A 23,222-nucleotide genomic window follows, 5' to 3' on the forward strand; every position below is an offset into this window, starting at 1 on the left:
TGACGATGTTAGCCAACCTATGTATTTTTATTGATTTCGGTTAAAATATTACATCTAAACGATGTACACAATCCGAACGCGTCATGTTGTGTAATATTTCAACTTGCTATGTAGTATTACATCAAGTAGTCAATGTTTATTCCAATTGACATTTTAAATAGTTTTCGTGTCGGAAAGTTAGAAACGGATTGTGGAGCTCCGGAGGATTTGTTCTGTTGGTAAGTCATATCAATATTGATAATGCATGTAAGCAAATCTATTGGTGATAATTTTTTAACATAATTTTGCTCTTTCAGGAATTTCGGCCATCGTTAATTAGCGATACAAAAGAGTTCCGGAGAAAAAAAAAAACAGGTATATTTGAGGTGAGTATTCTGCGTTAAATTTTTTATACTCCTTGTGAACTTTTGCATTCAATTTTTACAGAAATCGATTGTTACCATTTGCAAATGTGAAGTTCCTCGATCAATGGCCTTCAAAGGGACAAATAAAACGGATACGGAACCTTGCCAATCAGTTTTTCTTTCGTGTATGAATATCTAGCTGGAGGTGAATACCTCCTTTCCAGTCTCCTTTTAAAGTAAGAAGGACATGATTTCAGCAGGATACTGAAAGGTTCACCGACACAGATGTGATTGAATCCATTTTAATGCTTCCATCCTTCAGTTGTTAGTTTGTCATATTATTCATGGAATAAAATGTTCTCTTTAGTTTGAAATGGTTTGATTTACTCTGATAAAAATTTTCTGAACCCATTATACATACATAAGTAGAAGGTCAAATTATGAATCTTTAATTTGAATTGTCGATTTTTTTTTAACATACCAGAAATAATTGAAATATTCAAATAATAATGTAACGGTTATTGATTTTATCACAAGATTTATTTTATCTCTGTGCTTGATCTTGTCTACTGCGTTACATATATTTTTTATTATTTTTACATCCTAAACGTGTAGTTGTTCGGTACATCAAAACAATGTAATATTAGATACCTTTAGCGACTCGAGTTATGTGCACGTTTTTGATGTAATATCGCAACACTTTTTTTGCTGTGTAGGAATCAAGAAAAAAAAATCACATCAAGGCTTCATATCGCCACCCCTTGCATTGAAAATATTCTTGGTTGAGAAATACGCGCCAAAATATTCCCACCGATCAGTATGCTATGCCTGGGTTACTATCCTTTTGCGACGTTGGCTCGACGCCTCGACCTTGGAAACGAAAAACAAACCGCCCAAAGGAAGAAAAAATCTCGAGAAAATGGATGTCATGACTTTAATTTGTTCCGAAAAATTACAAATTTAGTATGGAAGCCCCCCCTCCCTTAAGTCGGATGGAGTTTTGACTATTACAGAAACCACCCCCGGCCTCAAAAACCCTCAGATGCCAGTTTTGACGATGATCGGTTCAGTAGTTTCCGAGTCTATAGGGAACAGACAGACAGACAAAAATTCATTTTTATATATATAGATGAAGATTTTAATGTTGATCACGCTGGACCTCGCGTTCAAATGATGTTTGAATTTTTAAGCGGTTTTGGAGTTTTCGATAATGTTGCAGAAAATTTTCGTTCAGTTGAAAGCGTAATTGATTTCAATGTCTTGTCTTTCTACAATGTTATTTACGGCATACTGCTAGAGCATTGTAGAACAGTCAAAAAAAGGCCGAATCGAACTAAATACCCAGAATGGTTCAACGCCGAAACAATTCGTCTTCTCAGAGATAAAAGAAGAAAACACAATAAGTATCGTAAAAGCAAAGCTCAGTCGGATAAAACTGCTTACCGAGCTGCGTCTAATGCCTTCAACACTTTGCATAGAGCCCAGCGTATAACATATTTGCATGAACTTCAAAGAGGTATTCAAGCTGAACCGAAGCGTTTTTGGAAGTACGTCAATTCCAAGCGCAAAGCAAATTTAGTTCCAAAAAACATTTGTTTCAACGACAAAAGTGCTAGTACTTTCGTTGAGGCTTCTGAATTATTTGCCGAATATTTTCGCAGCATTTACAACGCAAACGATTTGGTTGCAGAATTAGAATTGCAAGTCACGGCAGAGGTGATGCCAGAATTGAGCGTATCGACAACGGATGTTCGGCAGAAAATTTCTCAGCTCGATGAATCCAAAGGAAGTGGACCTGATGGTATTCCAAATTCATTTCTTAAAAAGTGCGTGGGCGCTATTGAAAAGCCTCTACAATTGCTCTTCTCAGCTTCCATTCGTGATGGTTTGTTTAGCAAACTATGGAAGATCTCACACATTTTGCCGATTCACAAGAATGGTTCAAAATTGCCCGCTGAAAACTATCGAGGGGTAGCAATTCTTTCTGCTATACCAAAAATGTTCGAGAGCATAATTTACGACCAGATGTACCCATGGCTAGAAAGAAAAATGGCAGATGTTCAGCATGGATTTTTAAAAAAGCGATCTACTGTGACGAATTTAGCAGAATTTGTTTCCCGAACTTCTCAATGGATGACGCAGGGTTCGCAAGTTGATGTCATATATACAGACATGTCTAAAGCTTTTGACGTTATCAATATTAAAGCTCTTCTGTCAGTGCTGCGCAAAAATGGAATCACCGGTGTTAGTCTACAATGGATACGTTCGTACCTGATGGAAAGAGTTCAGTTTGTAAAACTTGGGAACGCGAGATCTAGCGTATTCCTGGTCAACAGCGGTGTACCTCAAGGGAGTCACTTGGGACCCCTACTTTTTATAACTGTAATGAACGAGTTCCCCGAAGTGCTGCGTGACGTGTTTGTGCTGATCTACGCGGATGATTTGAAAATGTTCCTTCCTGTTCGGTATCCCAAGGATTGTATGGTTCTACAGAATGCGCTTAACAAATTTTCTGAGTGTTGCAGCCATTTTGGTTTGAAAATCAATGCCTCGAAATGCAGCGTGATCACCTTTTCAAGGAAGATGAGCAACATAGTGCACAATTATTGTCTTGATAACAACTGTTCCGTAACAAGAAAATTCTCAGTGAAAGATCTAGGCGTAGAGTTGGATGCAAAACTTAGTTTTTCGAAACATATCGAACAAGTCGTTGCCAAAGCCAATTCCATGTACGGTATGGTTAGCAGGATTTGTCACGAGTTGGACAATCCTTATACTATCGTCTCGATTTATGTTGGACTTATCCGAACCACTATCGAATATGCCAGTATTGTGTGGCAGCCATACTACAATGTTCATAAGAATAGAATCGAAAGAGTTCAAAAACGATTTCTAAGGTACGCCTTGAGAAACCTTGGCTGGCAAGAAGATATGCCAGGATATCGAGCTTTGTGTATGCTGGTTGGCTTGGAATCACTAGAAAATCGCAGAAAATCAATCGACATGTTGTTTTTAAAGGATTTGACCTGTGGAAAATATTTTTCACCGTATTTGATGTCACAGATTTCTCCTAACGAAGGACGTAGCAGTCTACGCAGCATACGACCGTTCCAGCTCCCTAACCGAATTCAAAACTATGCTTGCAATGAACCAATATACAGAATGATGGCGCTCTACAATGCACATGCTAACGTTATTAAACTGAATATGTCCAGAGAACAAATCAAAAATAGACTTAAGTTAGTTTTTCCATAAATATATTGTAAACACCATTAAAGATAAAAGGCTGAAGCCTAGGATCTATCAATAGTAAATAAATAAATAAAATAAATGAACAAAGTTTTCGCTTATAATTTTTCCTTGAAACTTTAAATTTCTCATTTTTGAGCTTGTATGTGTTAAGATTTCTTCAAAATAAACAGCGACTTCAAAAATTTAGATGAAAATTATTTTTAATTGATTTTTTCAACAAAAATTTTAAATTTCGAAGGAAATTTGAAATTTTTCGCATGGTAAAGTTTTCAAAATGTGCTATAAGTATCAAAATTTCTACCACTTTCTCCCAACACCAGTGAACATGCTCTCATAAAGGTGTATTTTCTATGGTCATTTCCATCGAAGACAGAATGTAGTTTCAAATTGCCCTGGAAAAAAAAACATATTATGGATTTTTTTACTCGATTTTTATAGGTTTCCGAAATGTGGACATCACTTTTCACCACTAGGCCGATAAACTACATCTACAAATATAAATTACGGTGATTAATCCTTCATAAAATTGTAGAAAATTTTACGAAAAAGATTGATTTTTATTTTTTTTTATATTGTTTCATGATTTCAAAACCTGACCGAAAATTTGGTTTCCAATCTAAATTCTACCACAACAAATGTTTTACTTGTACAAATTCCTCTTCCAAGCCAACCAAGAAAACATTTTTGAACCCCAACACCTTCCATGCAAAATTGGCTCGATCATTTCTCAAGATATTAAAAAAATTTATGAGCTCCCCACTGAAAAGAAAGGAAGTTTTAAATTCTCATTTACATATACTTTCGGATGACAAATTTGACCCCATTTGCTTAAAATGTTATCGAGTTATGCGAAAAATTGTATGAGAGCTATCCTCTTCCCTGTAAGTCCCCCCACTGGAGGGATCCCGAATAAGCTTACAAAGATTTTTCCATCCCAAAAACCCTCTCCTACTAAAGTTGGTTTCTTTCGTATGACTTACTCTATAGATATGCAACAAAAATGTATGAGGCTCCCCTCTCCTCTTCCTATCTCACTCATTGGAAGAAGGGAAGGGTCGGTGCTTTTCGACAGAATATATACCTCTCGAAATTGAAAAAAAAAGCTGTGGTGGCCCCCTCCTCATTTCCTATTTGTTTACTGGGTTCAGGGTGATGAGCGAGGGTCTCAATCAACCGTAGAGTCTTTTTCCGTATACAAATATCCTCCCATGCCAAATTAAGTTCCATTTGCTCGATTATTTTACCAGTCATGCCAAAAACTGTATAGAAGCCCTCTCCCCCTTTCTGTCTCTCCAATGAAAGGTGAGAAGAGCTTCAAACTATCTTGGAAACATTTCGTTCACTTAAATACCCTCGCATGCCAAATATTATTCCTCTTGCTTGATCAGCTATCAAGTATTGCAATAATTTATATGGGCCCCCTCCCCTCTTCCTATCCTCCCAATACAAATCGGGAGGAGTCTCAAACAAACATAGAACCTTTTCCCATATCCAAATATTCTCACATGCCAATTTAGATCCATCTGCTTGAATAGTTATCGAATTTTGCAATAAAAGTTGTATGGAAGCCCCCCTCTCGCTTTTCATCTCTTTCATTGGAAGAAGGGAGAGGTCTCAAATGATCATTGAATCATTTCTCGTATCCATATATTTACCCTCACATGCCAAATCTGGTTCCATTTGCTTGGCTGAAAATATGTTAAAAAATGTAAGAGAGCCCCCCTCTCCCTTCCTCTGGAAAAAGGGAGGGGTACCATGCCAAATTTGGTACCATTTGTTTGAATGGTTCGCAAGTTATGCAAACAATTATCTTTTGCTTTGGAGACCCCCTCTCCCTTCCAGTAAGAGGGAGGGGTCTCAAACTGTAATAGGAACCTTCTCCGGTATCAAAAGCAGCTACCTGCCAAGTTTCAAGCAAATCGGTTCTGGAGTATCCGAATCTATAGGGAACAGAAAAACAGACAGATATCCATTTTATATACCTATCAATAGATTAAAAAAACAATACTGAGTGTTTGATAGTTCTGTGGTAAGGTGCGTTTTAAATTCGAAAATGGACCCCCCCGATCGATTTTTTTTCCTGAATAATGCGTTGCATAGGAAAGAGTCTCTTCTATAATGTGGCAAATTATCAAAGATGCCGATTTATTTTCTTGAAATTGTTCTTAAAAAGACACCGAGAAATATGAAAATTGAGACTCAAATTTTGACATTGTACCACCTTTATTGGGGCATAAAGATACCAATTTTTTTTGGAAAGAAGATCAGGAATATGGCTGAATCAGGATCAAAATCTTTTTAGTTTGGTTCAGGATCCTAATTGGAATCCTTCAGGTCATTCAATGTCAGGATCATTATCCTGTGAAGCTTTTTAAATCAGAATCAGGTCAGTATCAGGAAAAGGTTCCAGATAGCTATAATGATTATGATCTGGATAAGGTTAAGTTTCAAAATTAGAAACATTAAATCGGATTCATTAAGTTCAAAATAAGTTTCAGAATTAGGATTAGACTTAGGGTTAGTATTAGAAACCGGACTAGGATCTGGATCCAGGTTCTGGATCGGTTAAAGTATCGAATCAGAATGAAGATCAGCATCAGAATAAGAATCAGGTTCTGGATAAAATTTCTGGTCTGTGCCAGAATTACGCCCCTAAACCCAATCCTGATTCTTATTCTCATTTGATATTGTTTTTGAAGTTCTGCTAAGTCAGTTTTAAGTGAATAAAGTTGAAGTTAGACGTATGAGCAATAGACTGGCCCAAATTTGTATGGGATGATTTTTTCAACATTTTTTTCAACGCGGCACCCCCTAGGTTGGTGCATTTAGGTGAAAAAATGACTTTCTGAAAGTTTCAGGTCATTTGGAAGAAGCACGAGCTGGCGCAAAGGACTTGAAATTTGTATGGAGATTATTATTATTATTATTATTCCTTTATTTCATTCTTGCAACGTAAGATTACAATCTTTTTAATTGTTACAATGTGGTAGGTAGTATTCTTGTATTTCCTTAACATCTAATAACTAATCGTTCCTAATTTGTTACGTTTTAAATGCCGTTCTACTCCACGAATTCCTCCAGCAAACACCTTTTGAACTCTGATTTGTTTTGTATTGTTTTTAAATTGAGAGGAAGATTATTCCAACTGACAATACCTCTAACGAAAAAGGATCTACCGTAGTAAGTCGAACTATGCGGAGGGATAACTATATTACCAGTTCGAGAATTCCTTAATGGGATTAGTAAAGTTTTCAAATAAGGCGGTTTTCCTGTTTTTAAAATCCTATGCATTATCACACATGATCGATATTTCTGAAAGTTATCGAAAGAACAACCGATAAGTAATTTTTGCAAATGTGACACTCGAGAAAAACGCGACAAATTAAAAACGTATCTTACGCAGGAATTAAGAGCAATGCGCATTCTGTTTACGGATCTTTCTAAAGCATTAGAATAAAGAAAATCTCCGTAAATAAACAAGGGGAAAACATAAGCCTTGAAAAGTTTAAGTTTAGTTGAAACGTCCAGGTGATTTGTCGTTAGGTTTAATCTTTTGAGTGCACCATAAATTTTACCGCATTGAGCATTGATCTGACGGTTCCAAGAAAGATCCCGATCGAAAATGACTCCGAGGTTTTCAGCGTGGTCAACAAATTGAATAATAGTGTCGTTGAGAACTAATGGAGGAAAATCTGGCGATGATATGTACCTACTACCGAAACAAAGAGCTTTAGTTTTGGAGGGGTTTATAGGTAAAAGATTAACATCGGACCATACTTTTATTTTATCTAGATCTTGATTTATTTTGGAACAAAACTCGTCCAAATTTGGAGCATTTTTCTCACAGAGGTAGATCTGAACATCATCTGCGAATAGATGAATTGAGCAGTGCTGTAGAACAGATGGAAGATCGTTTATAAAAAGCGAGAAAAATAGTGGTCCTAAAATCGATCCTTGAGGAACACCTGATTCAATGGAAGTAAACTCAGAAAAACAACCGTTGAAGAATACGGCCTGTGAACGACCTTCAAGATACGACTGGACGAGTTCAACCGCTGGTCTTGAAAAATTGTATTTAGTTTTCAGTTTAATGATGAGTTTAGAATGCGATACGCGATCGAAAGCTTTTGCAAAATCGATCAAAAGCAATGCTGCAATACCTTTTTTATCCAAAGTGAGCGCTATATCGTTATGTACTTTCATAAGAGCAGTTTCAGTACTGTGGGAAGAACGAAAACCAGACTGAAATTGGAATAGTATGTTATTTTGATTTAGGTAATCTGTTATCTGATTTTTTATCAATTTTTCGAAAATTTTGGAAGTAGCGCTTAATATGCTGATAGGTCTTAAGTTTGAAAGGTCGTGAGATTTTCGGCAAAATGTATGAAAAATCGACATACTTTCACTCGTTGTGTTCTAAAGTATTTTTCCAGTATGCTAGAAAGCTCAGAATTTCAGAAATTGTAATTCAAACAATGACAAACAAGTTTGTAGAAGATTGTGACGCGATACGAGTTGACTGTGATGAGTTATCCGCAATTGAATGTGTGATTTTTTTTTCGCATTTCATTGATATATCGTGAACGGTGTATGGGCTAATAATCGCACTAACTTGATCGCGTCGTCGCACAATGCAGCAGTTTATAGTTTTTTCAAACCATTCTTTCATTTTTTGCAAAGATATTTGTTATAAAATAAACTACAACTTTGCCGAAGACAAAAACTTTCTATCTGTAATTCTCATTGTATGACAATGCGATCAAGTTAGTACTATTAATCCACCTATGCACCGTTCACGATATATCGATAAAATGAGAAAAAAATCACACATTCAATTGCGTATAACTAATCACAGTCAACTCGTATTGCGTCACATTCTTCTACAAACTTGTTTGTCATTGTTTGAATTACAATTCCTGAAATTCTGAGCTTTCTAGCATACTGGAAACATATTTTGCCGAAAATCTCCATACAAATTTCAAGTCCTTTGCGCCAGCTCGTGCTTCTTCCAAATGATCTGAAACTTTCAGAAAGTCATTTTTTCACCTTAATGCACCAACCTAGGGGGTGCCGCGTGGAATATAAGGATTTTTTTGTTATGGGCCAGTCTAATGAGCAAGGTGAATACAGCAGATGATAATGACACCAACAATCATTTACTGTTACAGATTCTTAACAACATGAACTGTATGACTACATTCCAATATCCGATCGACTTCACCGCGCTTTGAGTCAATCCTAATGCCGCTTATCAGAATGTTAATTGATTATCGTGAAAATGACATCTCATTCACAGTGTTGAGCCTAACAAATGGGGATTGAAAGGTTTTATTGCATATTTGTTTAACCATCAACCGTGTATGGGAAAACGTATGGGATTCGCGTTTATCCTTATACACAAGCATGGGTATACGAGACCTATTCCAAGTTAGAACCGAACGAAGAGTGGCAAAACGTGACCAACTGGTTATATGGGATTGATACATTTTAGCCGGAACTGTTTTATTGTGTATTTACCGGACGCCGTCGTGATTTTGCTTCTTTGCACACCGGCATAAGGGCAACGAAGTGGCGTGGATTGCCAAATTCGATTAGGTATCATTAGCTCAATTATGGCCGCATGCCGACGAGAGCGCAACAGTTCCTCATATATGCTCAAGTCGGGATATTCATTGTCAAGGTGCGACATCTTATTGGGTGACATTGCACTGGATTGTGATGTGGTTCTTTGTTTCCAGATCTATTAAGCTGAGGTATGGGTTTTCAATGCAATTTGATTGTTCTTTTAGATTTAAAAAAAGAAAGGAAATGTGAATCAGAACTCTAGTTTTTAAAAGCGAACATGCGTGTCAACCAGCAATTCTAGCGAAAGTGAAACAAACGTGGAAGAAAACAGCTTAACGACACCACTACCACCACGTGGTCACGTCAGGATAGTGGACTGTCTAATCAATATGAGCTCGACCAGATATGTGGCCACAGTCAATGCGTTGAACATGTTCGACAAGCTGGAAAGTTCTTCCCTTTCCCCGGGAAAGTTTCAAATGGTTTCGGTTCCACCCCCGACGGCATCGAACGTATCGAATTTTACAGTCGGTACCCTGAACGTTACCTCATCGACGGTGGCCATTGCTCGGCCCAGTTTGTCCCCGCCCCCATCGACGATAGTCGGGAATGGAACAGAAGAGTTTGTTGTGCTTCCAGGTAATTCCCCAAATCCAGACACTCGGACTAGTCATTGACTTTGTAGCTTTCCCATGAATCACTCGACACTATTTGGTAGGTTTCTCGTGATCTGAGTTCTAACGTTGCATGTTTTCATTCTTCTTTCCGTTCAAAAACAGGGCCAGAGGACGTGCTGCTGTTCAACAGTACCAATGGTCTTTACCAGCAATCGGTGACGCTAACCGCCCGGATGTATCCGATTGAGGCCACTGCGGCGAAATCGTTCTGGGGCCTACCAACGCTGATCTGGGCGATCCTGATCGGGACCATTGTGATACTGATTGTGATCCTAGCGACACTCTTCTTCTGCTGCTGGCTACAGCCGAGAACGCGGAAGCTCCTGGCATCGAGCTACTACACCGGAAGTACTGGTAAGTTTCTTCAGACGTTCCCCAAGAAACTATACCTTCAACAGACTTTCTTTCAGTTTCCCACAACTCGATTGTGCCGAAATCGCAAACTAGTGATTCGAACCAACTAGTGATGCCCTTATCGATTGGCATCTGTCCACCTCAGTACAGTGCACCTCCTCCCCCGAACAACAACAGCGGCAACAACACCAGCGGAAGCAACAACAACAGCAACAGCGTCAACAACTCACCGTGCAATCAACACAGCAATCAGCAAAGCTGCAGCGGGACAACCGGAGTTCCATGTCATCCTGGCAGTGTCGGTAGCAGCGCCAATTCGGCCGGCCAACATGGCAAATACAGTAGCTCACCGCAGCAGCAGCAGCAGCAGTACTCGCACCAGTACCATCAACAGATGCAGCAACAGCAGCAACAGTATCAACATCATCACCAGTGCATACATCATCAACAGCAGCAGCAACAGCATCAACAATCACAACAGTACCACTATGCCCAAATGCAGCAGCACCAGCACCCCCAGCAACAGTGTAGCCAATATGGCCGACAGAGTCCCCATCAGCAAAGTCTACAGCAGTACTACAACCAGCAACAACAGCAGATGCATCAACAGCAACATCAACAGCAGCAGCAGCAGCATCAACATCAACAGATAACTCAATACATACATCCCTCCCAGCAGCAGGCACTGCAGCAGCAACAACAGAGGTGAGCAACTGGGATTTTACTACCACAGGATTAAATTTTTAAAATAATTGTTACCAATAGGTGATGGAAGCGCTGCAAAATATGGGTGATGGTTTTGCATAAGTGCAAGTAGGATACAGCTAAAATTTCACTTTTGACAGATTTTACGGGGTTTACTTAAGGATAGAAAGAATAACTTTTCGATTCCATCGCCCATTGAGGCCCTCAGAGCTTAAGAGGTAATGTGCATACACAGAAAAAATTTTTGACTATTACGTGTCACTGAAAACTGCAACCTTTAAAATAAATCACCTGTAACACTAGTATATAAAATTTGAAAAAAATCGTGAACTTCATTGAACGACCTGTATTTTTAATGTGAAATCGGGCGCTGAATCCTAAAATGAAATTCAAAAAATTCTCAGTAGAACAGTTTCTGAGTTATGCTCCAAATATGAAAATATGGAAAAATAAAAAAAAAATACTTTTACTTAGATTAAAATATCTCTAGCTGCATACCATTAATTTGAAATCTCTTTTTTGCATATTAAAGGTGAATAAATTTGCTATCGATCATCTGAACTTCATTTTTGCGTATAAGCAACAGTAAAGTTGATATTGGTGACTTTATGATAGAAAAAATTATAAAAAACGCCTTTTTTTAGAGAAAATTTTGTTTCAGCGAAAGTTTTAGACTCTATGGTAACATTTAAAAAATCTGATTTTCTATTGGCCTTTGATGGCAATTTAAAAAAAAAGATTTCAAGTGGTTATTTATCGAAATCGGTTGAAAATTGAAGAAGTTATGGTTACTTTACCATAATAGAAATTTTTGCATTTTTTTTTAATTTAACGAACCGTAGTGTACTAATCATAGTATAGGAAGAATTAAATATGGAATTCAGCGTCCGATTTCACATTAAAAATGACCTTCAGCTTACTTAGTTCAAAAATGCTGTAAACCAGTGTAATTAACAAAACCTGTAATTTTAAATTGTTTTCCTTGAAAGTTAACGAAGATTCATTTATTATTACAGCAAGTGTCCTGTAAAAAAGTTGTACAATAAAAAATTAAATACCACGTAATCATGTGTTCGACCTGTAAAATTACGGTAAATGTCCTGATCCTTTTTGTTACAGGACATTTGCGTATTTTACAAGAAATAATTTTTGCTGTGTAGCATAGGTATAAGGTTGTTTCTAACAAACACGCTTTGAAGTTTTCGTGCTGCGCTGTTTTCGCTGTGGTTGTTGTATCTGACAAAAAAGGATTGAAATCAAATTCCTAAATCTGTAAGATTTTACCGAAAAAAATTTCTTGGGCTTGAACTCACATCGGCGCAAGAAGCAACTGACTTCCAAACTGAAGCTAAATCACAAGCCCAAATTCATTTTCGAATATATCGATTTGTTTGACATTAGTAACTCAAAATTAATCATTTTTGGACACATGGAATTGTATGTTTTTTTTTCAATCCTACAAGGAATGCACGATTCAAATCAAATTAAATGTATTCTAAAAAAGTTGAGATAACATGAGCCCTCTCAGTGTGGCTGACTGACGGGGTATAAGAAATAGTTGCATTCTAGATAACTATGTAAGGACTGTTCACGAAAGAAAGTGGACACGGGATGCTTTAAGCAATCCACGTGAAAAAATGTTGAAAAAGTTGGATTAAAGCTGGCGAAGGTGGAGCTTACGAACGGAGATATAGTGCCTTTTTAACCCTTGATTTCCCTATATTTTGTAAACAACCCAGAAAAACACTGATTTGGACAAAAAAAAAATTGAACAAAAATAGACCTATATTGTGTGATTTTTTCCGATTAATCAAATGATGGCTGTTTGAGCCACCGCACGCATCGGAAAATGAAGATATGGCTATTTAACCATCAGTTCCTCTCCATTTTTCATACAGTTCAGAAATGCATGTAGGTACAGACTTGAACAATTTGAAACAAATGAGACTTATCTTAAGGAATCGAATGAAGGCTGTTCAAGCCACCGCACCGCACGTGGGTTGATGTCCTTTTCGACAAAATCCACCCGTTGGCCCGATACCACTGTAGTAATTCTTTGCTGTAGTGGCAGCTTTCCAAATCTGACGAAAACTTTACTGGTCCTTTGTGAGATCTAATGTACGGAAAAAAACGTTTTTAAAGCTCTCCTCCTTGTACATTTTGGAGTCCATGGTCTTGTTTTTCAAAAAAATTGGAGTTTTTCGTCCGCAGCTACACATACCTTGCCAGATCAAACACATTCTGGCAAAACGAATTTGAATTTGGCGGGGACATCACCCCGACCAGTGGCTTTGTAAAATTTTTGGCCAGGAAGCCGCCCAAATCCATCTTCACGTACGTTTCGTCATCCATCGTACTTCGTTAGAATCTGTTGTATAACTTCCGGGCTCGTTCTTTAGTTTCTATATTCTTCTTCAATGTCCGGTTTGATTGCTTACTGGCTTACTGACGGTGCACCGGTCGGCATTGAACTTCTTGGCGATGTCACAGCCCGACTTCCCTGGGTTTACCTTGATCATTCTCAACAACTTCAAATGCAGTTTCCGATCCTTAGGTCCACTATAACGCGTCCATTTTTAACGATTTCGTGATTTTTGAACCCGACCACGTCGGGTTTTTGACGTGGGTGTCCAAAATTAATTTTCGTCTCGCTGCTTCCATCACGTGTAACTTTTTTAGAACAAAACGAATCGTAATGAAATTTCCAGCACTGATAGAGGAAACATTTCCAAACAAAGTACTGTCAAAACATTCCAGATCCGACAACTAGGAGCGCTATGGTATAATAAACAGTGCATCCAGATTTAAGAAGAGCCATGCTTTAGATATGGCTGGCTGTTTATACCCTTAATTCCTCTACATTTTTCAATCAATTCAGAAAAAAAGCATGTTCGGACTTGAAAATTTTGAATCAATTGAGAACTATCTTGTGTGATTTTTTTTTTTCGACAAAATCGAATGAAGCCACCGCACGCATTGGAAATTGAAGTTATGGCTGTTTTAACATTAATTCCCCTAATTTCTTTACATATTGCAGAAAAGCATGTTCGGACTTAAAAATTTTAAACCAAATGGGACCATGTTATGTGATTTTTGAGCCACCGCACACTTTGGAAAATGGAGCAATGACTAATTTTACCCACTTTTCTCCTACATTTTTCAATAAATTTTTTGAATCAAATGAGACTAGTTTGTGTGTTTTTTTTTTTTTTCGAGAAACCAAACGAAGACCATTTCAGCCACCACACGCATCGTAAACTGGAGTTATGGCAGTTTTACCCTCAATCCAACATTTGTCGATTAATTCATAAAAAAAGCTTGTTCGCAAAGGAAAATTTTGGAACAAATGAGTACTATCTGGTGTGAATTTTTTCGAGGAATCGAATGAAGGTTTTTTGAGCCACCACACGCATTGTAAAATGGACTTATGGCTGTTTTACCCTCAATACCCAACAGTATTCAAATATTTCTGAAAAATTCATGTTCTTGAAGTCCGAACATGATTTTTTATGAAATATGAAATTTTTATGTAAAACAAAATAAGACTTATCTATGTTATGTGGTTTCTTTCCGAGGAATTTTGTTCATGCCAATAGCGTAGAATTATTGAGAACTCATGATTGGAATAAAGGCTGAATTTTGGGTTCCGTTAGAACGGAGAAGGGAGGAGGGGATTTGAAGGTTGAAGTAAGCCCCTCCCCCCCGAACAGGTATCCTATTTATTAGTAAAATTTCGGATAACTAACTAATAAAATTTTGTTGAACAATTCAAGAGTAGTAAAATTTTGTTGAATTAGTCAAGAGTCAAGCTTAGATTGAAACCTCAAAAATCCAGATCAATCAACAATTATCTTTCTCATTGTTCCCTACAGATTCGGGAACTATTGCTCCGATTTGCGTGGAACATGGCAGGTGGGGGCTTTGGAAGCCGTGGAAGGATCCTAGGAAGGTTTTGAGATTCCTTCCTTTCACTGGAAGGGAGGGGGAGGAGGGGGGGGGGGTCTCCGAAACATAAGACACATGTTGAAATAACTCGAGATTCGATGAAACAATTGGAACCAAATTTGGCATGTGGTATTAGAGTAGGATAAATATTTCAAGGATAGTTAAAGACTCCTCCCATCTTTCTGTGGGTTGATAATTAGTTAGAAAGGTGGGAGGGGGCTTTCTTATACATTTTTGCACAAAACAAGAACTATCGAATGAAGCCAAATTGTTTAAAAAGGATATTTGGATACGGAAAAAGTTGCTATGATTGTTTGAAAGATCTCCCTTCTTCCATTCGAAAATAGGAAGAGGGAAGGGCGCCCAATACATTTTTTTGTATATTTTTCGGTACGAAAAATATTTGTTTGAATTTTTTGGACCTCAATATTAGCAACAGAAAGCTTCTCTCCGTTGTTCAACTCACTAAAAGCTAAAACCAAAATGCTCAAATTAAAATCCCACAATCAAAACCAGTTTACTTCAAGATTATTCAAATATTTACCATTTTTATTTATCCATTACATTGAGTTTTTAATCACAAGGGTCGATAATTTTGACGGGGAATAGGGACCTAAACTTTGGCATCCCTAAATCAAGTCCAATTGAGCCGAAATTTTGCACGCAGGTTAGTTTTTTGGGTCAATCTACAAAATGAACATGGTCGGTTTTCGAAATTCTATAACAAAATATTTCCCATACATCCATTGCCACTCTGAAGTACGTATATATCTTGATGTAAAAAGCACACGAAAATCTACTTTCCGAGGCTGAAAACTGAAGAAAATTGTATAAACTGTGGCGGACACTTTAAGACCTCTTCTCACTAAAACCGAATCAAGCCAAAACCTACTCTAGAATTAAACCTAACCTTACAAACAAGATCCTTGAAAGCATTTAGGAAGTCCTAAAATTTAAAAACATTTTTACGAAATAAAAATATTGAAAAATTTCGCAAAATAGTAAGACCACCATCTGTTTCGCTTTTGCAAACTTTCACAATCGATAATTTTTTATGGTTTAACCCTCTTTTTAACCATGATAACTGACAACCCTTTCCTTACTGTTCATGTGTTTAGGAGGTACTTGGAGGAATAGAGTGATCAGGTATATACTTACCCCAATGCAGTTGAATACCTTTTTTTTGTTTCGTCCGCTTTGATATCCAAAACCAACCACAAATTGTCCAAAGGAAACAAGACACGGCTTTGGGATGCTTCTACTGTTGGTTGGAATCGTACCAATCGAAAAATACTGATTTTATTTAATTTTATGCTGTGGGTCAACATGTTGATGGAGGGTGTTGTAGCCCTCCTGTACCGATTTTAGCACAGATTGTTCCAATATTTGCACATAATGTTGATATTACCATCAGCAATCATAACAGCACTGACTTGAATTCATATTCAAAAGAAAGACCCCTCCATTCTACATTCACCGTAGTGCCTCATAGGCAGGATATGATACCAGTTCTGGAGCTCTGGAGGGCCTCTACACCACAGTAAAACTCATTTGATCGATCTTCGATCCGGCACTTACGCTTCAAATTTGATCTGCGAAATATTCAACGAAATAGAAACTAGGAAAAATCCAGTTTTAAGCCAATTTCGAAGCAACCAGTTAGAGCAGAGAACCTAAATTGCATTTCGATTGAGTGTTTTGAAAATTCCATTTCGTGAATGACCTACTCAATAAATCACTACCAAACGCCTAACGTCCCTTTCAGCAGAGTAATGTGTGGTCAGTAGATTTCGTGCCGAATCCAGAACGTGTCCCCCTCGACCCAATCTACCAATTTATAGGGGGACCATTTGCTATTTTCCATTTACAATTAACAGTAATGAATGCCATTATAAATTCACAGAGAACATCAAATCCAACAGCATCACTACCACCATCAGCAGCAACAACAGCAACAACATAATCAACAGCAGCAGCAGCAACAACAAACCAAACTGGTGCATCACAAATCCATGTGGGCAATTAATCCACTGTACGCCTCTAGTGGAGGTAAGTCGGAACAAGTGCATCCCTATACGTACATATGGGCTGATCATGAATAATATGTTAAGTGGAGAGATATGGACGATGGTTCTACGATATTTGGGTTTGCGAAAAAAAAAAATAACAGAACAACCACATCTGGGATGACCTCAGTGTGGTTTTTCAATGGTGGGGACATTGAAAATCATTCTTTTCGTACCATTAAAATAGTGTTCCGATGTTAAGCGATGTTTAAAGGTATCTAGGAATAATTTGAAAAAAATTTTTTTTTTCAATTTACCTTATTAAAAACAAATTGTAGACCCATAACTGAATATTGAAGTGCCCTCCGTCTAAAACTCTTTGTTTTAATCCTGATCCATTTTCTAATTTTTGTTTTCTTCTTTTCTTCGAAACAGTGATACATGATAGTGGCTCCAGTCGAGGGCGGGGCAGTGGAGGATTCGAGGATGATGACGACGACGATAGCGGAAATACGTCCTATCGGACCCGATCGCTACCCTCCTGGGGTAAGAACAAACAGAGGCCTCTCTCGAATGCTGACGATTTGGACGAGCTGTATGCAAAGGTGAGTAATAAATAGTGTAAACATTTTTTTTTTGTTTTTGATAGGAGTTTAACCCATTTAGGTCATTCTTCCTCGATGAAAATGGTGATTAACCCATTAGGGTCATTGGAGTGGTTTTTGGCTCAGACTTTATGCAGAAGTTTGGCTTTCCGAAGGAAAGCCAGAACCTTGGTCTCTTCTTCCGGGCAGTTACTTAGTATTTCCTTTAGGCTTGTTGCAAGACGGCAGGTCTGTCTGATAGGATGGTTTTGAGGACATGTAACCAAGATGTGTTTGATGGTAATTTCTGTGTCGCAGCATGGGCAGATTGGAGGGTGGGTTTTAGTCATAAGATGTTCGTGTGTGAGGCGAGTGTGGCCGATACGGAGGCGGGTGAGATGGAGATTTGAGTTCCATTCGATGTCCCAGGATTCTTGAAGAGAGCCTCTTATGAAGTTGAGAACCTGCGGCTTCGTTTCCGGGGATTCCGGCATGACCCGGTCCCCGGAAAGGGTGATTTGCTTTTGGAGAGCTATTTTGGTGATAGTTGGTAGCCAAGGGTGTTTAATGTTGCCGTGTGACAAGGCGGAGAGCACACTGGCCGAATAGCTGAAGATGACAGTTGTTGGATCGTATGTTTCAGCTGCTTTTAGTATTGCAAACGCCTCGGAGCTGAAGACAGAACATTGCAATGGGATAGGTAGGCTTAGATTGTTGCTACCATTGAATACGCCTCTCCCGACGCGGCCGTTGTTGGTTTTGGAACCATCTGTGTATGCGTGAGGGAGGTGGCCAAATTTATGTTCCACAAGCTGTCTAAAGTGGGCTTGAGGATCGCAGCAAGCCGTGCTCGAGAACGGTCGCGTTTTTTTCAACGTCGCGTTTTCTCATTTATATTTTCGCGAATATCAATTTTGATGAATTTTAGGTGTTTTGGAGATTTCTGTTTAGAAAGATACTTATTACAAGTGGTAGAAATGCATTCAAATAATTGAAATAGATGCTTTTTATTTCTAATTTTGGTGTCTGTTGTGCTTGGCGAATCGTGCGTGAAGAAAATCAATCGGTGGTTATAAAAAAAGGAATTCTATTTCCGGTCGTCGTGATTTTCATAATTGAAATCAAATAAGTTAAGTTTCGGTTGGAGGGATTTTGATGATCTTGTGATTGTGCATCAATCGATTAGGGTATTTCCGTTAACATTTTTGTTTTCGTTAAATGCTCATGTAGATTTCTCCGAGTAGAAGAACGAAAAAAACAAACTGGAGGTCTGAGCAACATTTACTATCGGCTCGTATTTGTTTTTTGAGAACAGAGTCTAAGGTAAAAGCGAACAATCAATTGGCAGTTGATCTTAGGCGGTTGAAACTGAGGGAACAGTGATGGTGAGAACATGTGAATGCAACCAATTTGAAGATGATCGGAACCAGGAAAAATAGGGAGATAGCACCAGCAGGAACTTTTGGAGTTCGGTGAGATCGTTTCTTTTTAAAATTACTCTTTTAACCCTTATTCGTCCCAGATTTATCCCAATTACCAAACATACAATAGTGTTAAATTTTAGCACAATATCATATGAAGCGTTTGGTAGGGATCTCCACGCTTCATTCCTCCCTTGTTCCTGTATCTTTCGCGGTTTTCATCACATGGTTTAGGGCTTGTGATATAGCTCAGTTGGCAAGTCTGTTGTCTCCTGAGCCGATGTCCGCGAGTTCGAGCCCAAGAGTAAACATCGAACACAGTTGTACCGGATAAGTTTTTCAATAACGATCCGCCAACTGTAACGTTGATAAAGTCGCGAATGCCATAAAGATGGTAAAACGACTATAATCGAAACAAAAAAAAAATCACATGGTTGGCCTGGCCGTAGTAGAATCTGCAATGCATGATAATATGTAACAGATAATACGCTGAAAAGAAAAATGTAAGACGCAAGTCTTCCATTTTCCAGGATGCCTACATGTTTTGGCCATGTTGATGTAAGAAGAAGAAGAAGAAGAAGCTGTCTAAAGTGGGCTTGGATGATTGATGGGGGATCATTTTTTAATAATTCGCATCAGGCTCAAATCAACAATGGGAGCTTTGTCGTTCCAAAAACTGATACGAAGTTCTGGTCTGGGGCAGATCGGTGGGCCAACGCATGGCTTTTGATGATAGAAGTTTAGCGATTGTGTACCTGAATGGGGTTTGACCGCTCTCAGCCATCAGTGAACTTATTGGGCTGGTGCAGAAAGCGGAGCCAATGATTCGTACGCAGCTATTGTACAGAGGTTCCAATTTGTTGATGACTTCTGAACTAGCTCGGCTGAGTAGGCCTAGCCCGTGTAGGATTGAAGGAAAAAACCAACCGTGGAGGAAGCGAAAGAGGGAATCACTGTGGGCGTAGCTGGTTCTGTTGGCCAGGACTTGAAGGATGGATAACTTAGCTTTGGCATTATTTCGAATCTGGTTCAGATGAAGATTGAAGTTTAATCGATCATCCACCCAAATACCAAGTAGGTGGGTGGAGCGGGTCAGTGGTATTATTTGATTGTTGATGGTGAGGTCGGGCAATTTCTTAAGTTTTCTTCGATTTGGACCGATATGTAGGAGGCAGGATTTACTGGGTGAGAACTGGAAGCCCACAGTGGGTGCCCAGTTTGCTATTTCGGTCAAGGCTTCTTGGAGTCTTTTCTTAGGCTGATGTTGATATGAGCAGATATGTCGTCTGCGTAGACCAGTGCTTGTATGTTTGGCGGGATTTTTTAGGAAGATGGAGTTGATTGCGATTAGGAATAGGGTGGGGGCTATCACTGATCCTTGAGGGACCCCTCCGTGGACTGTTATTTTTTCGGAGCGTGTCCCTTTTACGAGGACTTGCTTGCTGCGATCTGATAGAAAGTCGGTTATGTAGTGCATTATCCTTCCTACTATTCCCCATTCTTTCAGTTGATTTATGATAGCGACTCTGTCGACACGGTGGAATGCTTTAGACAAGTCGAGAGAGGCACACTCTGTATGGTAGTTCCTTTGGGAGGGTGAAGAAGCATTTCTAGTTCTTGAAAGTAGTCGTCGGTGAATCGACCACTACGAAAGGCATATTGGCGATGATCTAGCAGAGACTGTCCTTCGAGGATGGCGTGGAGTCGTCGGTTTACCATTCGTTCCATTATCTTGCCAGTGCAGGCCAGCACAGTTATGGGCCTGTAGCTATCTAGGAGATGGGGATCTTGTTTAGGCTTTACTATAGGGATGACTAGATCCAGTTTCCAGCAGTTGGGGAATGTGCCATTCGTCCAGATTTCATTGAAGATGTGGAGAAGCGTTGTTTTGCCGGTGAGTGATAGATTTTTTAAAAAAGTTGAAGAGGTTGTTTTTTACACGACCGTTATCGTAGAATTACGAATGTATGTCATGTATCATTCATTCTGACCATTAATCAAACTGCATCAAATACCCTCGCTAGTTCAACTTAACATAGTAGAATAGAGGAAAATGGAAGAAACAAAAAAAAAACCTTGCAAAACAACCAGAATACCCATCGTGTTCCACAAACTGGAAGTTTTTAAAAAGCCAAAGAATGCGGCGCGCGAGTTTCATTCATTCTGTTGGAATTCTCCCTGCAGTGCGCAGCGTTATCTGCTCTTAGGACTACATTATCACAGCAGAAAAAAAGACTGAAAAAGAAAAGGGACCGCTCTAACCAGCTTCAACTTAATTTCGAGTAAAAACAAAGCCTCCGTCAGCCATCCGAAAGTTCCTTTAACGCACGCCCTCTGAACCGGAGACTTGCATGTCCGCATTAAACAAAAATCGCCGCTTACTATGACCATACATGAAAGTGCCCAACAAACGAATGGACTACGCGCGCTACAGTGGCTGACTTTTTATAACTTTCCAACTTGTGGAACATGATGAATTTTTTGCTCGTTTGCAGAGGTTTTTGGTAGCAGATGCTAAGGTTTTTCTTGTTTCCCTCATTCCCTCAAACGAGCAAAAAGACCATCATGTTCCACAAGTTGGAAAGTTATAAAGCGCCAGACACTGCGGCGCGCGAACTTCATTCGTTTGTTGGGCACTTTCATGTATGGTTTTGTTTCCCAGTTTCTATTGATTTTTTTTGGCTGTGATAATAAGTCCCACGGGCAGATATTTCTGCGCAATGCAGTGACCACACGGGAGGATGCCAACAGATCGAATGAAACCCGCGCGCCGCATTCTCTGGCTTTTTAAAACCTTTCAGTTTGTGGAACACGAAAGGTTGTTTCGCAGTTTTTTTCTTGTTGCTTTCATTTCCTCTGTTCTGATGTGATAATTTTCATTTTTGGTTTCGGCTCATTTTGACGACTCTTGACAATGCCTAAACAAAATGACAAAATGGCCTTCAGGAAACAAAAATACACAAAAGACGGTCAAAATGGGACGAAAAACAACTGATGCATCCAAAAAATACGCCGGAGCCCCGGGAGGTTTTCCTGGGCCACCCTCCGCAGAAACCCGGAAGGTTTTCCGGTACGGCATTGCCGAGCAATGAAAATTTAAAAAATCCAATAGCGATGGCCTTTTTAAGTAGCTGGCAGACCCCGTAAATGAGGAAAATTGCTGAACTTGGGCCATGTTGCTGATGTGGTTCTGTGAAGTTTTTTTTAACAGATGGCTTTGCTAGACGCTTCGATTGCTTGGCCTTGCCCGGGGGAGCGGTGGCCAGAGTCGGGACAGCAGCCACGAACAGCACTACTTAAAAATTTGAACACGACTGGAGCTAGGACACAGATTGGCAGTTATATTTATAACTTTCCAAGCACCAATCCGTATTTGCGCTTAATTGATATTGGTGTACCAACACACAGCCAATACAAAACGATATTCGGAAAGGATGTCCTTGAGTTGGAAAGTTTTCGTGACGCGAAGTTCGTTTTCGAATTTCAATTTGTACCCCTATAGTGTTGCCGTAAGACGTAATTCTACGTCAAAAGGGGTAGCCAATATCGTCTGGGCCGGCTGAGAGGCCCTTGACTTTCCTCAAAGCTGCCTCAAGTTCGACGAAAGAGAAGTTGGTGTTATAGATCCTTTCGTTCAGGGATGGATTTGTTGGCAAAGGTAGCATAGTGATATTTGAGGGAGATGATATGGATGCAAAATGGGAGCAGAAGGAGTTGGCCAGGGTCAAAGGGTCGTTTGTGTATTTCTGGTTCAGAAGAAGATGGAAGCGATTGCTTCGGTGTTCGCCGTTGAGTATTTTTATTTTATACCAGAGCACATTGGTTGAGGTGTTTGTGAATTTCTGCCAGCTGTTGGCTTTGGCGGTGCGAACTATGGCTCTGGCTTGTGAACGGGCTGTCTTGAAATCTGAGAGTGCCTGTTGTTTTCTAGGATCATCATTTGGAATTCTTTTCAGATATCGTCGTGCTTTCCGCCTTTTTTTTAATAGCGGAGCGGACTTCTGGACCTCACCAAGGGACTGCAGTCTTGCCGGGGACGCCGCTGGTCCGCGGGATGTTTTTAGTTCCTGCTTCCAAAAGTATTTTTGTAAAGGAGGGAATGCATAACGATGTTTCAAGGGCTAGTGATTTATCGACTTCCATTTGGTATCCTATCCAGTCTGCTTCGTCGTACTTCCAGCGAGGTCTGGTCGCGGATTTAGGTGTAGGGTGTTCGAGCTTAATCAAGATTGGGAAATGGTCACTGCAGAAAGTGTCGTCAAAAGTTTGCCAACCAAACTTTGGTCCGAGCTCCCTTGAGACCAGTGTGATGTCGATAGCGGACAGATTGCCGGAGGCAGGGTCTATTCTGGTTGGTTGCAAGTTGTTT

At 39.2% G+C, this 23,222-nt stretch overlaps 1 protein-coding gene across 2 annotated transcripts in view; it reads left to right on the forward strand.

The window, feature by feature from the left end:
* The window catches only part of LOC129756671 (GATA zinc finger domain-containing protein 10-like), a 101,307-nt gene that overhangs the window by 74,815 nt on the left and 3,270 nt on the right, over window positions 1–23,222 (forward strand). The window contains exons 2-6 of one of the 2 annotated variants that reach the window (XM_055753599.1): window positions 9,386–9,800; window positions 9,941–10,192; window positions 10,249–10,897; window positions 16,746–16,891; window positions 17,284–17,453. In XM_055753599.1, the coding sequence (XP_055609574.1) occupies window positions 9,551–9,800; window positions 9,941–10,192; window positions 10,249–10,897; window positions 16,746–16,891; window positions 17,284–17,453 (1,467 nt within the window). In that variant the 5' untranslated portion in view covers window positions 9,386–9,550. The remainder of the gene's footprint in view (window positions 1–9,385; window positions 9,801–9,940; window positions 10,193–10,248; window positions 10,898–16,745; window positions 16,892–17,283; window positions 17,454–23,222) is intronic. The other variant, XM_055753600.1, reaches the window with a different exon arrangement.

The sequence above is a fragment of the Uranotaenia lowii genome, chromosome 3 (assembly GCF_029784155.1).
Source record: "Uranotaenia lowii strain MFRU-FL chromosome 3, ASM2978415v1, whole genome shotgun sequence".
NCBI lineage: Eukaryota > Metazoa > Arthropoda > Insecta > Diptera > Culicidae > Uranotaenia > Uranotaenia lowii.